General features: G+C 65.2%; 1 protein-coding gene across 1 annotated transcript; it reads right to left on the reverse strand.

Annotated features, from left to right (window-relative positions):
- Nucleotides 1-1,792: 1,792 nt before the first annotated feature.
- On the reverse strand, nucleotides 1,793-14,620 carry LOC309818185 (nutritionally-regulated adipose and cardiac-enriched protein homolog). The gene is made up of 5 exons (XM_082647715.1): nucleotides 14,344-14,620; nucleotides 6,602-6,728; nucleotides 4,935-5,061; nucleotides 3,286-3,321; nucleotides 1,793-2,892 (listed from the first exon to the last, which is right to left on the reverse strand). The coding sequence occupies exons 2-5, from the start codon at nucleotides 6,710-6,712 to the stop codon at nucleotides 2,687-2,689; spliced, it is 480 nt and encodes a 159-aa protein (XP_082503841.1). The 5' UTR covers nucleotides 6,713-6,728; nucleotides 14,344-14,620; the 3' UTR covers nucleotides 1,793-2,686.
- Between the last annotated feature and the right edge of the window lie 340 nt (nucleotides 14,621-14,960).

The raw sequence follows: 14,960 nt of genomic DNA on the forward strand, positions 1-14,960 counted from the left end.
AGGCTGCAGGTCACCTGTCATGACCTGCTTGGCTGGCACCTTTTGGGAGTGGGGGCTTGGGACCAGGGCGACTGAGGTTCCTGGCATCTCAGATGCTCTGGCCCCGGGCCTGGCTCAGAGTTTTGGGAAGAGCAGCAGGGTCCTTGGGGAGGTGTTTTGACAGAACCTGAGGCCCCCGAGGGGATGCGCCCGCCCTAGTCCGCCGGCCGTGGGGACCCTGTCTGGCCCTGGACAGTTCCTGGTCTCCAGCAGAAGGTGGGGTGGCTCTGCCTTGTCCCCCATCAGGTAGCAGCCGTCTGGGCCCTGGAGGGAGGAGCAGGGCCAGGATGTGGGCTTCTGGAGCCCGAGGGTCTGCTGCGGATTTGACACTTGTGGGTGGCCTGGAGCTGGCCTGAGCAGCACCTTGGTCAGGCTAGCAGACACCTGCGTGCACTTACAGAGCGGGCCTGTTGCTGACACACTGGCTGGCTGCACCGGCACCCCCAGACATCCCCACCCCAGGGGCTTCTGGGAAAGGTACAGCTGGCCCCGGGGAGGGGGTACTGGGACAGGAGCCACGCGCCCTCGCAGTGGGCAGGGGACGGACCCTCCGGGGCTGGACAGGAGGGGTGGCCGTGCCTCTGAGGCTCCTGAGGTGGGTCCACCCGATCGCTTCCATGATGCCTTGCTTCTCCCCGCTGCTGTTTGATAATGGACATCGTGTTTTACTTCCACTTCTGGCTTAACTGAAAGTAAAGATTCTTAAACTTAAATGTATCCATCTATTTCTCAAGTCAAAATAGAAACAAAAATACCTGAGCCTCTGAAGTGGACAAGCAGGAATCTCTTTGCCCGTCTTTTCTCCGCCTCCAGTTTGCCTTTTCTCCATTGTTCTATCTGCTTTCGATTCAAGACTTAAAGCACTGCACTCCCTGTTTGCTCCTGGAGTTCCCGAAACTTACTAGGAACTGGGAGTTGGTCCCCCTCCCCCACAGTGGCTGTACCCTCACATCCGCACATTCTCTCATGGGTTCCGTTCTCACTGCTTCCCGTCGAGACTTCACGGGTGTGAGGATGGATTTCAAACTTTGGAATTCTTGGGGTTGTCGGGTACACCTTGAGCAATATTTTTCCGAAAACAATGGGGGTCATGGTCTCTGGGACCCTCCAGGGCTGAGCATGTCTTTGCAGTGAAGGAACAGCCCTTAGCTGAGCGCAGCAGGCCACGAGGAGGGGAGTGCCGCAGCCCAGCCCCTTCTGGGTGGCTCCCCGCCCCACGCCGCCCCCCAGTACCTGCCCCAGGGCTGTGGCACTTGGATTAACCTGCTTACCCTCTTCAGGGGGCAGGTGAGATGAGGCTAGGGGTGGGGTGGGCTGGGGGTGTGTAATGCTGGAGGGTCCCAGAGGGCCAGGGCCCGGAGCCCCGCCGTGGTCCCCCTAGGCCACCGCTCCTGGAGGTGGGCCCCTCTCGGCTGGGCTCCCCACTGGGGGCTCCCCAAGTCCTGAAGCCCGAAGGGACCCCGGAGCTACCGCCCCGGTCCCCGAGGCCAGAGGGGACGGCTTGCCCACCTCTGCTTCAGCCGCTGGAGTGACTCCCACCGCAAATCAGTCCCCATCTCCCTCCTTTGGGTAAAAGTCCGCAGACTGAAAGAGGTGGCCGCGTGTTTTAATAGAGAATCGGCGTCTCCCCACGTAAGCCGTGGGAACAGACGCTTAGAGAAGGCCCGCGGGAGGCGCGGCACGGCGCGCGCGGCACGGCGCCCGCGGCTGCGCAGACACTCGTCTGAAGGTTATGGGGGTGCAGCCTCTCCCCTAGCGGTGCCTCCTGGTGTCTGACCCTGGGCCTCCCTGCTTCGTTCAGGGCCCCGCTCCATGCAGCGTCTGAGGGGACCCTGGGGTCTGTCATCACGTGGCCTCCTTGGCCTGGAACGGGGTTGAAGGCTCGGCGTCTACACAGTCATGGGACTCCCAGGCCGCGCGGCGCCGGCTGGGACCCTGGCGCAGACGGCTGTGTCCTGAGGGTGGTGGGGTCCTCTCGGCCCCCCGATGTCCTCTCTGCGCCGGCCACATCCCCAGGCCGACGGCTAGGCAAGAGGGGATCCCCAGGCCTTGGGCCCGGTGCAGGTGTCAGACAAGCTGGGGGCTCCGGGGCCATGCCCTGCACGTGGCTGCAGGAGGGAGTACCCCCCGCCCCGCAGCCAGCGCCTCTCCCACAGGGGTTTCGGGGTCTGGGCTGCAGGCCCCAAGCAGCAAAAGCCCGGTTGTACCTCCTCCCAGGACTCCCACAGACACAGGGAGGGTGCCCCCGTCCTCGAGGGGCTACACACGGCCACATCTGGGCCGGGCCCAAAGTCACCAAGAGTTCCCGCTGGGGCGAGGGAGGGGCCCAAGGGGTAGCCTGGGGGCTGGAAGCTGTGGGTCCCTGAGTTTCAGCGGTGGAATTCTTGTTCTTCTAAAACCTCACGAGGCACCCTAACATGTGAAATAGGAGGGGCTGCCTGCTTGGAGCTGGGGGGCTGCCTGCCGTATCCAAGGCCGCAGCACCCCACGTCTGATCTCAAGCCGTGGGGCCCCCTTTCCCAGTCACCCTGCCTGCAGCAGCCCCGCTGAGTCTAGGGCTCAGGGCTGTCTGGAAGCCCCCAGCCCTGACCTGGGGCTCTCCCTCTGCAGTGCTGCCCCTGGGCCCGGGGGAGGTGAGCGCCGGCCATCAGAGCTGCAGGAGGTGACGCCAGCAGGCCAGGGCCACGAGCTGCAGACGCACGCGGAGGGCCAGGAGCCGGGCCCGGAGGTCCTCCAGGGCCAGTGCCACGGGCTCAGCCCGGCTGCAGCACAGCCCCAGCGCCAGCACCAGCAGGACGCACGCCGTCAGCCGCAGGATCAGGGCGCCGTCGCGGGGCCTGCGCCGGCCGGGTGCTGGGGCCGAGGGGGATAGTGAGGACCCTCGGGCGCCCGCCTCCCCGCAGAGCTGGTGGGGAGGCTGCGGTGGGCGGGCACCTCGGTGCTGCCCGTCGGGTGGGCCCCCGCGGCGAGGGTCTCCCCGTCCCTATCTGGGCCTGCGATCTCCTTGCAACAGGGCCTCCCGTAGGCTCTGCCCTCGCACCCTCCCTGGGGAAGGAGTGAGGGGGGCAGACGGTACCCCAGGGGTGCTGCCGCCGACCCGTGACTGTCAGGGACCCATGGCCCTGCCAGGGTGGGGAGCCCGGCTGGAGCAGTGGGAGGTCTGGCCGTGGCCTGGAGCTGGGGCTGTGCTGGGCAAGCGTGTGGGCAGGGGCTTTGAGGGATGAGGGCCGAGGGCTCAGAACTTACCCCTGGCCGTGGCGGAGGGCTCCCTGCAGGCGATGTCTGGGGAGGAGAGGAGGGTGGGTTCGGGCGGAGCGGGGGGCCACCCCGCTCGGAAGGCTCGCTGCCTCCGCCAGCCAGAGCCCCCGGGGCCCCTCCTCTCACCCGCCTACCCTAAGGACCCCAAGACGGGCTGGGTCAGCTAGAGCTTCCCCGCTTTACAGATGGAGACTCAGGTCCCCGCGGGTCCTGACCCGGCCGGCTGTTCATATCCCCCGGCCGGCCAGGCTGCCCGACACCACCCAGGGCTCTGCCCCAGCCTCACTGATTCAGATTCTAGCTTCCAGGTGCTGGCGCTGCTCTCAGAGCCTCCCGGGGGCCCTGCGGGAGTGTGGGGTGTCCCCTGCAGCAGCCTAGGAGGAGGGGGCTGCAGGGGTCCTGGGGGGCAGCAGGGCCTGGCACTTTGGAGAGGCAGGCAGGACCCCCCACCTCCTGTCCATTCCACTTAGCTCACTGGGGGACCCCAGACCAGCCCCGGACTGTCTGGGCCCTGACTCCCCACCTGAGAGTCTCTGCTTCTGGGGCTGCTGGGAAGCTCTGGAGGCGGGCGCTGAGCTGTGCTCTGGGGGTTGGGGGCTGGACCGGGGAGGGCAGGGTGGGTGAGGACCCCTGCGGGAGGCCCGGACCCGACGTTTATGATGGGCCTTCAAGGGAGACACTGACACACGTCGGGGGAGTGAGTTTTATCCGCAACTTGGTGGGACTCAGGGAGCACCTTCCTTGGGGGGCTGTGGAAGCAGAATCTAAGCTGCTCCCACGATCCCCCCAGGTCCTCACCTTTGTGGGGTCCCCTCTGCTTAGTGTGGGGGGTTGTGACTTGCTTCTACCAACAGAACATGGCAAAGGGGCAGGGGTTCTGCAGCTGTGATGGAAATCCCCACAGCGGACTGAGTCAATCAAAGGGAGATTGTCTTGGGTGGGCCTGGCCTAATCAGGCGAGCTCTTTATAAAAGAGGGTCATATAAAACAGCTGCAAGGACGCGAATTCTGCAAATAACGCTGTGAGTTTGGAATAGGGTCCCAAGCCTCAGGCAGGGCCCAGCCTTGGCTGACACCCTGATGCCTGCCTTGTGCCACCCTGAGCAGAGGACCAGCTTTGCTGTGCCCAGAACCCTGACCCACGGGACCACTGAGATAATCGGTGTGCGTTGCCTGAAGCTGCTATGTTGTGCTGATTTGTTATGAGGCATCGCTAGCTGATACAAGGGCACTGTCCCACGGGAAGGCTGGAGGAGGAGTGAGGTAGACGGGTGGAGAGGGGGCTCTGGGGGCAGCACCAGGACCCTAGGGCCAGGGGGCGGGGAGAATTTGGGAGGTGGGCAGTGAAGGCTGAGGGGGTGGGAGGAGCTGCGGGAAGGAAGAGCGGGTGGGCTCTGGGAACGCCTAGCCACTGGCCTTTTTCAGGAAGACAGTAATGACTTGGGAAGCTCTGGTTCTATCTTTCCTGCCAGTCGCTGTTTCTTTGACCAGCACTCTGTTCAGACCGACCCCGTGGGCCTGGGTTTTATTGGGGTTACACCTGTGAGGACAGGGCAGTGACTGTGGTCCCTGCGGACAGCCCTCGGTGAGATCCTGGGTGATGTCCCCCCACCCCGCCTGGCCCGCTCGCCTCTTACAGTGGACGGCCACCTCCAGGGGCTCGCGGAACCGCACGTGCCTCGTGGTCCTCCGTGGCTCGGCCCCATGGCTGTGGTGCTCCTGCGGGCTTCGTCTCAGGATAGAGGGGGGGCCCTTCCTGTCGTCCTCCTGGGTGGTGGGAAGCAGAGGGAGGCAGGCAGGAGTGAGCCCCTCCTGCCCAGCCCCCCCGAGGCTGGAGACAGGCAGCCCCTGCGGCGTCCCTGCCGTCTCCTCTGGCTTTATGCAGCAGGGACCAGACAGGGGCGTGGAGACCCTCTGCGGACCTGCCCCGGCCCCAGCCTGGCCGTCTGACCCCCTAGGGCTGCTGGCAAGTGGTCAGGGCTGGGACAAAGCCACCGGGACTGGTCACGACTGGATGGCCGTGTTAGCGGGGACGGGTGCGGTCTGTGATCACGCAGGCCTGTGTCTCCCGCCCTGGCTCTGCCCCCACCCATCCCGACGGGGTCCGGCATCACTTCTCCATGTCAGTAACAGTGACAGCAGTTGTGGCTGGCATCCCCCGAGGACTGACTGCCTTCACGTCTGAGCTGTACACACGGAACCTCCCTGCGCCCCCGGGGGCTCTGCCTGATGGCCTCCTCTGTCCAGGGGAGGCCCTGCCCGAGCTCAGCGCCCTGTGACTGCCCAGCAGCACCACCTGGAGCCCGCCGTGGGACAGCTCTCGCCACACACTGGGCCGCGGTCGCTTACCTGTGAACGAGGGGAGGTATCTGAGCAGGAGACCACTGGCCCAGGGCGGGGGGCAGAGCCTGGACACAGCCCACCCAGGGGCCGCCCTCCCACCCACTGTGTGTTTGGAAGGTGGAGCCAGGAGTCAGCAGCCCGCCCCGACCTCAGTGTTCCCATCCATCAAATGGGGGCAGCAGGCTGTTCTGCACGGACACCCTGTGAGTCGGGGCCGTCTGTGAGACGGCCTCCTGCTGGGGGGGCCACCGGCTGAGTGAGCCTGCCACTGGCCTTCGGGGCTGAGGCGGTCCTGCAGGGGCGGGAGACCCACCCGGGCCCAGGGTTTGGCCCAGCTCATGGCTGTCCTGTTCCCGCGGCTGGGACACCTAAGTTTGTGGCCTGCCCTGGCCAGCAACGAGCTCAGAGGCTAGATCAGGACTCAGGGCCTGAAGTCGGGGCCCCACTTGCTCCTTGGGGAGACCCCCTTACACTCCCTCCCTCTCCTGCTGCTGCCAACTCTCCCTCGTCCTGGACCCGGTCCTGACAGGCTGCGTCCTGTCACCTCGCTGTCCTACTGTCTCCACCCACCCCCACTCCAACACCTGCCTCCCTGCGCCACCAGACTTGCTGCTGCCCTGCTCCCGAGCCCTCCATGGCTCCCACCTCCTCTGCCTCTGCCGCCCTTCCCAGCCCCTGGGACTCTCTGCTCTGACCCATCCTCCAGGCCCCTTGTATGCTCTACCCCCACCTTCAGCCCTGGCCAGATGCTGTGCACTCCTGGTCATTCTGTGCCCCAGCCTGGGGGCCTCTAACCCTCTCTGCCAGCCCCCCAACCCAGCCATTTCCCTCCCGGGGGTCCTGGGGCTGCGGACAGCTCGGGGAAAGGGCAGGGACCACATTTCCCTCTTCTGCTCTCCCTCCCTGCCTCCAGCTGAGGCCCCCTCCGCCAGCCCAGCGCCCACCCAGGGCCCTGCCGCACCCTCCCCGCCCTGAGCACGGGTGAGCCTGGAGCCGCCTCCTCATTCTTTCTGGTCCGATGCCGCGTCTCTGGCAGGGAGTCGGGGCTCAGGGCGTGTGCCGCCGTCTTCATTTACTGGAACATGGTCCTAAGATAAGCAAAGACATTATTTATTGCACACGGAACACTCCTCATAGGACGGAAATAAAAGGAGGAGAGGTTCTTCCCAGGAAGCTGGGCTGGCTTCCCTCTTCCCATCAGCCTGGCCCACAAGCAGACGCTGCTTTCCCTTGAGGTGCTCCGGGTGCAGAGGAATCCTGCCTGCTCGACACCGAGACGTCAGCAGCTTCCCCTGCTGCCAATCTTCCTAATTACCAGCCTTAATGGCTGCGTAATATTCCACAGGGCTGATCCCATGATTTACAGCCACCCTCCTCCGGAGGTTTGCATTTTTTTATTGTCACTTGCGGTTTCTTTAGGTCACTTGCAATTCTCTGAGGCCGTAGATAAGACTGCAATAAGCATCATTGCTGCCCTGCTTCTCGGGATGCTCCAGGCGTGAATGATGGGGTCCAGGGCTGGGCTTTGTCAGGGCTTCATGGGGGCTAGGAAAGCCTTCTCCAGGGGTTCGTGGGGGCTGCAGCTGGTGGGCCCGCCCCTCAGTGCTGCCTAGACTCTCTCTGTCTCTCCCTCCCCCCTCTCTCCCGGATTTCGGATTGCTCATGTACTAGGTGTAAGGTGGTACCTGCCCTCTCTCATCAGTGAGCCTCTGATTGCAGCGTCTCCCATCTCTCCTCACTAATTGCAGCCCTTCTGGTGTGAATTTTCTTTCACATCCTTTGAAGGTCCTTGACTTTTGAGACGTCCCCCTGTCCTGCTCCCACCGGGCCTGAGCAGGTGAAGCCCCGCACGCATTTGGCCTCAGTCCTTTGAGGGCCCTGTGGGGTGATGGCCCCCACCCCCGCCTCCTTGTACATGCGGGGCAACGTGGACACCAGGGGCTGGTGCCAGGTCCTCTCTGCCCCCCTGCCCCTGGACCATGAGACGGGGTGGGGTGGCACGGGAGCCATCTCCCCTCCTATCCCCAGCCCCAGGCTCTGCCAGGGGTCTCTGGTCTGGGTCCCTGGCGGCCATCACTGCTCCCGTCCTGTGCGGTCAGATGTTTGCACTTTATGAGGAGGGTTCTGGCTTCCATCCACCCTCCAAGGACCCTGCCCCCAGGGGCTGAGATGGAGCTGAGTACGGGCACCTCAGATGAGCTCCTTCGGGGCCTCCCCAAAGGGGAGCTGCCAGGTGGGGGAGGGCTGCCAGGGGGGCGGTTTGGGGGAGGGCTTTCTCCGCCTGGGAGATGACAGGCCGGCCATTCAGTTATTTAAAAAAGGAGCAATTTTCGCCTATCTGAGCATCGGCTTTTTATTGCAAATAGGGTCTTGGGGGAGCCGCCGGCCTGGGGAGGAGGGGCGGGGGGGGAGGCCTTATCTGAAGGACCCGGGCCCAGCTTCAGCACAGGGGGCGGGGGGGGGAAGGGGGCGGGGGGGGGAGGAGGTGACAGCGTCACTGCCAGTGGGCCCAGCTGTCGAGCCCCTACTGTGCCCAGGGCCCTCCCCCCAGGCCGGGGGTGGTGGGACAATGTGTGTGTGTGCACAGCCGTGTGAGCACTTGTGCGTTTGTGAGTGTGCACGTGTGGGTGTCCAAAGATGTACGTGTGTGCACGTGTGTGTGCGCGTGCTGTGTGTACACATGTGCGAGTGTGTATGTGAGTGTGCCTGTATGCATGTGTGTGCCTGCAACTGGGTGTGCACGTGTGTGTACATGCGTGTGTGCAAGTGCAGTGTGGTGTGTGTCCCTGGCAGCTCTGTGCTTCCAGGGCAGGCAGCGGCTCCATCCTGTGCCTCCTGTGACCTTGTGTGACCTTGGCAAGTCTCTTAACCTCCCGGTGCCTCAGTTTGCTCGGCTGAAAATGCAAACAGCGGTAGCAGCTTCCCCCGTGGCTCCGGTGGGGGTGAGTGAGGCAGCTCACGTCAGGGCTCAGAGGCGACCTGGGGACCCGCCTGCGCTCACGGCCATCAGCCGTGGTCATCACTCAGGGAGAGGGCGTGACCACCTGGCACGGAGCCTGCGTACACGGTGAGAGCCTCCTGTGGGACGTCCCCTCTCCCGCGCCTCTCAGGAGCCCTGGGCCCTCTCCGGCCTGGGCCTTTGCCTGGGCCTTGCTCTGGTCCCAGGTGCTCCCCGAGCCCCCCGAGCCCCCGTCCTCACCCCGCCTGGCAGCCTTGCTCAGGCTCCAGCTTCCCCCCTGCCTAGAGGAAGTGGGGCCTCTGCAGACCCCCAGGACTGGCCTGAGTCCTGGGTTCTGCCCTTTTGTCTCAGGAGCCTCGGTCAAGTGGAGGGCCTGCCCCAGGCCTCAGTTTCCCCACCAGGAAAACGGAGGAGGAGTGTGCAGCTCTGGTTGGCTCAGCAGGTAAAGGCTGCTCCGGGTACCACCTCTCGCCTGCCTCCCAGGCCTCCTCCGGCGCCAGCAGGGCCCCCTCCACCCCGGCTGGATGGCGAGGACAGGGCCCCATGCGGGAGCGAGAGGCCTTGGGCTCTGGCGGGGACAGCGTGTAATAGGAGCGCCCTGGCTCTCAGGCTGCCTCGTGACAGATGGGTGATAAAGGGTGGAAAATAGCTCTGGGCCTGGGCCTGCGGAGTGTCACCCCCGCTCTGCCGCGCCTCTGCCTGGGGAGGGCACGCCCCCTGAGGGTGGACACCTGCCCTGGGCTCCCCCAGAGCTTCTGTGACAGTGCTGCAGGCCCTGCAGGGTGCCGAGCGGGGGGTCCTCAGGCTTCCGCCCGCGTTCCAGGAGAAGGGGGTCTGGCCAGGACTACACGCCCACAAGACCCCCACCCCTGACGGTCCGCGCGGTTTGGGCGAGCACCCTCCCTCCCGCCCTACCTTGACGCGACGCCTTTGGGAGACAGCGATCACACCCACAGGGGGCCCTGCAGCCCAGCTCTCCACCCCTGTACCCCACCCCGCCCGCTCTCCCAGCCTCCAGGGGGGTGCTGGCTGGGCGGGGCCCGCTCCACCTGGTTCACCGCCTCAAGCAATGCTGAGTCCCGGGTCCCGGCCACCTGTCCTGCTGCCTGCACCTGCCCCACCACTTGTGGCGCCGCTCACTGGCCCGCCTGCTGTGGGCCCGGCTGTCGGGGCCCCGCTCCGGCCCCCGCGGCCCGCTGGCACGTCTCTGTCCTCACTGAGGGGCCTCTGAGACCCCCGGTGCGGTGCCGGCCCTGCACAGGGAGGGTCCTTCCTTGGCTCTGACCCCACGCCTGGCACCCGGCTCAGCACCCACACCTGCTCCATCACCCCTCGAACCCTCCCTGTGCCTGTGCGCCCGTGGGGACCCCAGGGCTCAGGGGACAAGCTTGCCGAGTCCCACAGCCCCCAGGAGCCCTGGGCTTGGGTCAGCGGCGCCACGGCCGGGCCCCTCCCGCTGTCCTGTTGCAGCAGACACCTGCTCCGGGGCTGGCAGAGCCCGCCAGGACCTTGCCGGGGAGGCTGAGCTCCTGCGCCGCAACTCACACACCACATACACATGCACACAACACATGCCACACACGTACACACACACACCCCCACAGCCGCACACACTCATACGCACACACCACACACACACAATCCACATGTACACATATCACATACAAACACACACACTCGTACACATATGCACATACCACATCCCACACACACGTTTCTCTCTCACACACACACACACACACACGTACACGCACACTGCTCGGCCCACCTGGGTTCCTGCAGCTGTCGCAACCCTGCGTGCGCTCGCGCACCTGACGGCCTATAATCCGCTGGTGATTAGAGCCTCCGGCACAGTGGGAACCGGAGCTGCGGCGGCTCGCAGGCCAGCCGAGAAGTTTCCATTACAGCCACGGGGCAGTGGCCTCAGCGGTCCTCTGGGCTGTCCTGCCCTGAGGCGTCTGCTGGCAGTTTGACCCCCTGCCCAGAGCAGCTTGGCTGAATTAAGGGGCCTGAGACCACGAGCTGCACGTTTCCTCAGCTGGGAAACGGGACGGAGGCGGTGGACACCCCCATGCTGGCCTTCCCCCTGGAGGGCGGGGAGCAGAGTGAGGGCGGCTGGCTCCCAGCTGCTCCCAGCCCAGAGCTCACGGCCTGGCAGCTTCCCAGATCACACCATGTCTGAATTAAGCCAGGGGAGGCCCCGGGGGGCTGGCCTTGCTCCCTAGGCCTGTCCGGCGTGGGGATCCAGAGAGTGGGAACTGGCCCGGTGGCCCCGAGGCCCCTTCCACGCTGAGATGCGAGGCCCACGCCTTTCTAGGGCGCATTCAGGACGTGGGGTGGCAGCAGGACCGGGTGATGGCTGTGTGCCTGCTGGGTGCGTGGGGGAGCCAACCTCGGCCTCGGGAGCCCCAGGTGATAGGGCAGGTGGACCCCCACCCAGACACCGGCCACATCAGCCCAATTTCCAGCCCTCAGGTTCTGCCCACTGTCCAGAGTGCCGTCGAGATGGAGAGCTAAGCCTCCCAGGGTACCTGCACACAGCAAGTGCCAAATAAATGCTGCGCCCTGAGCCCCACGTGCACGGTGGGCTGGGATCCGGATTCCCTCTGATGGAGTCAGCTCAGAAAAGAGCCGTGTCTCTGGGGCTGCCCAAAAGCCATGGCCTGGGCTCAAGTGACCCCAGTAACGCATCTGTTCCCTCTGGGAACAGCAGGGCCCCCGCGGACCTCTGGGAAGGCTTGCTGGTGTCAGTGCCCGACCCTGCAGCCTGTGCCGCGGCCCGTGCAAGGTACCCAGATCCCATGAACCCTGGCTCCCGTGCCTCGGAAGGCTTGGGTCCTCGCGTGGTGGAGCGTGGAGGGACCCACAGTCCAGCTTCGCCTGCACATGGCCTCAGGCAGGAACGTGGATGAAGGGCCGGTGGGGCCCTCATGTCAGGCCTGGCCGCGGGGGAGGGGCTCAGAGCACCAGTGGCCTGGGACATGGCTGAGTGCGCCGGCCACCCACCCTGTACACACCAAACACGAGGTTCAGAGGGGCCGGGGCTTCTGACGTCACCCGCTGCCTGGTTTGCCTGGGACCGTACTCGAATGAGCGCTGAAAGCGCACAGCACGGGTGGGTGGGATGGGCGCCCCCCCCAGCCCCCGTCCAGGGCCACAGTGCGCGCTGCCCGGCCTCAGTCCACGGCCCACGCCCGCCTGCAGCGGGGTCTCCGCCCGCGTCCATTTTGGGGAATCTCTCTGCTCCGGCAGCCTCATTCCCAGATGGGGAGTGAGCGTCACCTGTGCCCCTGAGTGGCTCTCACCTGGCTCCCTCCTGGGTCTGTGCGGGGTGCTGCCAGCTGGGCTCTGTGGCGCCCCCCAGTGGGCACCGTGCAGCATAGCCCTGGCCTGGTCCCGCTGGCGGTGCCCTTCCTGTGCCCTGGAGAGGCGGGTGCTGGGCTGCTCAGGTGAACGGGGCCGCGACTGCCCAGCCTCCTGCTGCCCTGGTGGGAGCTGCTGCCTGCCTGCCTGTGGAGCCAATCTGTGGCCAGCCTGTGTCCCCGCCCCAGGCCCCTCTGCCAGGTTGCAGAGCCCGGCCAGCTGGCAGAGGCTGAGCTATAATTACCTCTCCTCTTTGGCAGAAATAGCAGCGACCCCAAGGACAAGGCACTGGCCCCAGAGCGGGAGCGGAGGTGGCCGTTTCCCAGGCCCTGAGAACACAGGCCAAGCCTGCAGGCAAGACGGGGGGGCAGTGCCCCCTCCCTGCCCTCCAGACCCACGTGTGTCTTCCCAGGCCGGCTCTGGAGATGTGCAGCTCTTGGAAAACCCAAGGGCCGGCATCAGAGGCAGAGTGTTGGGTGGGGGGGAGGCAGAGGGTGGGGTGATGTGGGGGCCTGGCGGGGTGCAGGCTGTAGGAGGGTGGGGTGATAACAGAGATAACAGAGTCCAGCCCCCGACTGACGCTGCCCCAGGGTGGAGCCCCGAAAAAGAGAGGGGCCGGCCCTGACCCCCGCTCCTGCACCCTCATGCGTCCTGCCTTGGGGTCCCAGGAGGAAAAGGCAAAGCGCAGATCCCAGGCTGCCGATTAAGGGCACAACGGCTGAGTCCCGACGTTGCCTCAGAGCTAGTAAGTTACCCGAGCAAACTGCTACGTGGGCAGCGGGACAGGGCATCCTCAGCGACAGCCGGCGCCGGCCGTTCCCTCCTCTCGGGTCAGCAAGAGGGGACGTAAACGTCTGCCCTGGAGCCCCAGCCTGAGCAGTGCAGCACCTCCTGCGGTGGGACAGGCCCCAGCCCCCCGTGGACAGGAAGCCGACAGAGGTGGCCTTGTGGCAAGGGCTCAGTGGGAGGGGGTCTCGTGTGACTCTAGGACCCCCTCCGCCCAGCCAGCCTCCAGAAAACGGCTCAGAAACTCCATCCCTCGGCCGACCTGCCCACCCCCAGTTTTTGTAAATAAAAGTGAGTAGGGCTTTGCTGGAACACAGCCATGCAACCTTGGTTTCTGTCCACGGTGCCTTCGCCCTACGAGGGCAAAGTTGAGCACGGCCCCGGAGCCTAAAACCTCTGCCATCTGGCCCATTACTAGGAGAGTTTGCTGCCCGGTCCTCGCGTGGACGCGGCGGCAGGGGAGCGCCAGCCCCCGAGCCCCTCGCCAGCTTCTGCATAGAACATGCACAACTGGTGGGGTCCAGGCCACTGTGGCCACGTGCAGCCCTCAGGGGACCCTGGGACACTGAGAGGCAGCCACCCTCTGTCACACTGCCCCTCTCAGCCCCGGTCCACCCCAGGCACATGGCGGGGGGGTTCCTACGGCTGGACCTCCTCCACACCCAGCAGAGAGGCACAGGGGTCAGGACTCTCTGCACGTCCCTCGGGCAGCCCCCTTGATTGGTGGAAACCGTACAAACCCATCAGGGATCTGCCCGCACCCCCCGGGCCCGCAGCCACCAGCACCAGCTTCTCTCAGACCTGGTTCCATCAGGGCTGCCACACGTGCCAGGACATCAGGAGCTGGCTGGAGGACAAAGGGGGCACCGAGACTGGGCCAGGCCCACCCCTCATGGCTGTGTGACTTTGGGCAAGTTACCTCCCCTCTCTGAGCTGTACTTGCTCATCTACAAGTCTGGGCAGCTCGGCACCTGCCAGGCGATAGGACTCAGTAGAGAGCTGAATGCCCCCAGCACCCAGTGCAGGACAGACCCTGGGAAATGCTGGCTCCTCGCCCCTGCCGCCCCCTCTGCCCCGCCTGCTGGGGCAATGTCGGGACTCAGCCGCAGTGCCCTTAATCGGCAGCCTGGGATCTGTGCTGGCCTGAACGCAGAAAGCCCTGCGGGGTCAGGTGGGAACAGGGGTGGGAGAGCCCGGGTGGCGTCCCTCCTGCACCTGCAACAGAACTTCAGCGATGGTGCGAGCTGCTGGGACCGGGTGCCCGGACCACGCCCTTGCCCATCAGGGCCAGCCCTGGGCCCCTGTGGCTGGGCGGGGCCGCACCTTCCCGACAGCCCTTAGCGGCGGACGGTCAGCTGCTCCGCGCCTTCTGGAAGACGTCGAGGGGTGCTTGGTGGAGGGTCCGCAGGCAGGTGAGGAGTAGCAGGCAGTCAGGCGGGGAGGCTCCTGCAGAGCCCTGTAGCCACCGCAGGGCCTGGGCACCCACGGGATGGGGCAGAGGGTGGATGTGACCCGAGGGGTTCAACTGGGCCCTTGGTCGCCTCGCCCTGGGGAAGGACTGGGGGGAGGGGGGGAGGGGTGGGTGTGGGACTCACCGAGGGCTCCGGAGTGCGTGTGTGAGGGTCAAGGGTGCTACAAGGCCGCTGGCCTGGGGAAGACGGTGTGGTGTCGCCAGTGGCCGCTGTCCCAGTTGACTGCACACGGCGACTTTACACAATCCAGATGTGCTCTCGGCAGTGCTGGAGGCCAGAGTGGGAAATGCGCTGCGCTCCGGGTGTGCGCAGGGCTGGCCCGTCTGGAGGCTCCAGGGACCATCGCTTCCTTGGCCTTTCCTGCCTCTGGAGGCCCCACATTCCCCAGCCCGTGGTCCCTGCCCCGGGCTTCAGAGCCAGCGCTGTCTCGTCCAGTCACCTCACCTCACCTCACTCCAAGCTCCTCCCCCCGACCTTCAACCAATAAGGACCCTGTGACTACATTGTCCCGCCCCCTCAATCCAGGATCACCTCCCCATTTTAAAGTCGTGCAACTTTAATTCTATCTTCAACCTAATTCCCCTTGGCCACGTGACCTAACACAGTCACAGGTTCAGGGGGTTTGTATGTGGACATCTGTTGGGGGCATTATTCTGCCCACCACAGATGGCGGGGTGCAGGTTTTGGGGGTACCATGGGGATTAAGTATGAGAGCCAGTTAATTTGAGATGCGTGGGGGG

This window comes from Grampus griseus (genome assembly GCF_964374135.1).
Source record: "Grampus griseus genome assembly, chromosome: 2".
In the NCBI taxonomy this organism is placed as follows: Eukaryota; Metazoa; Chordata; class Mammalia; order Artiodactyla; family Delphinidae; genus Grampus; species Grampus griseus.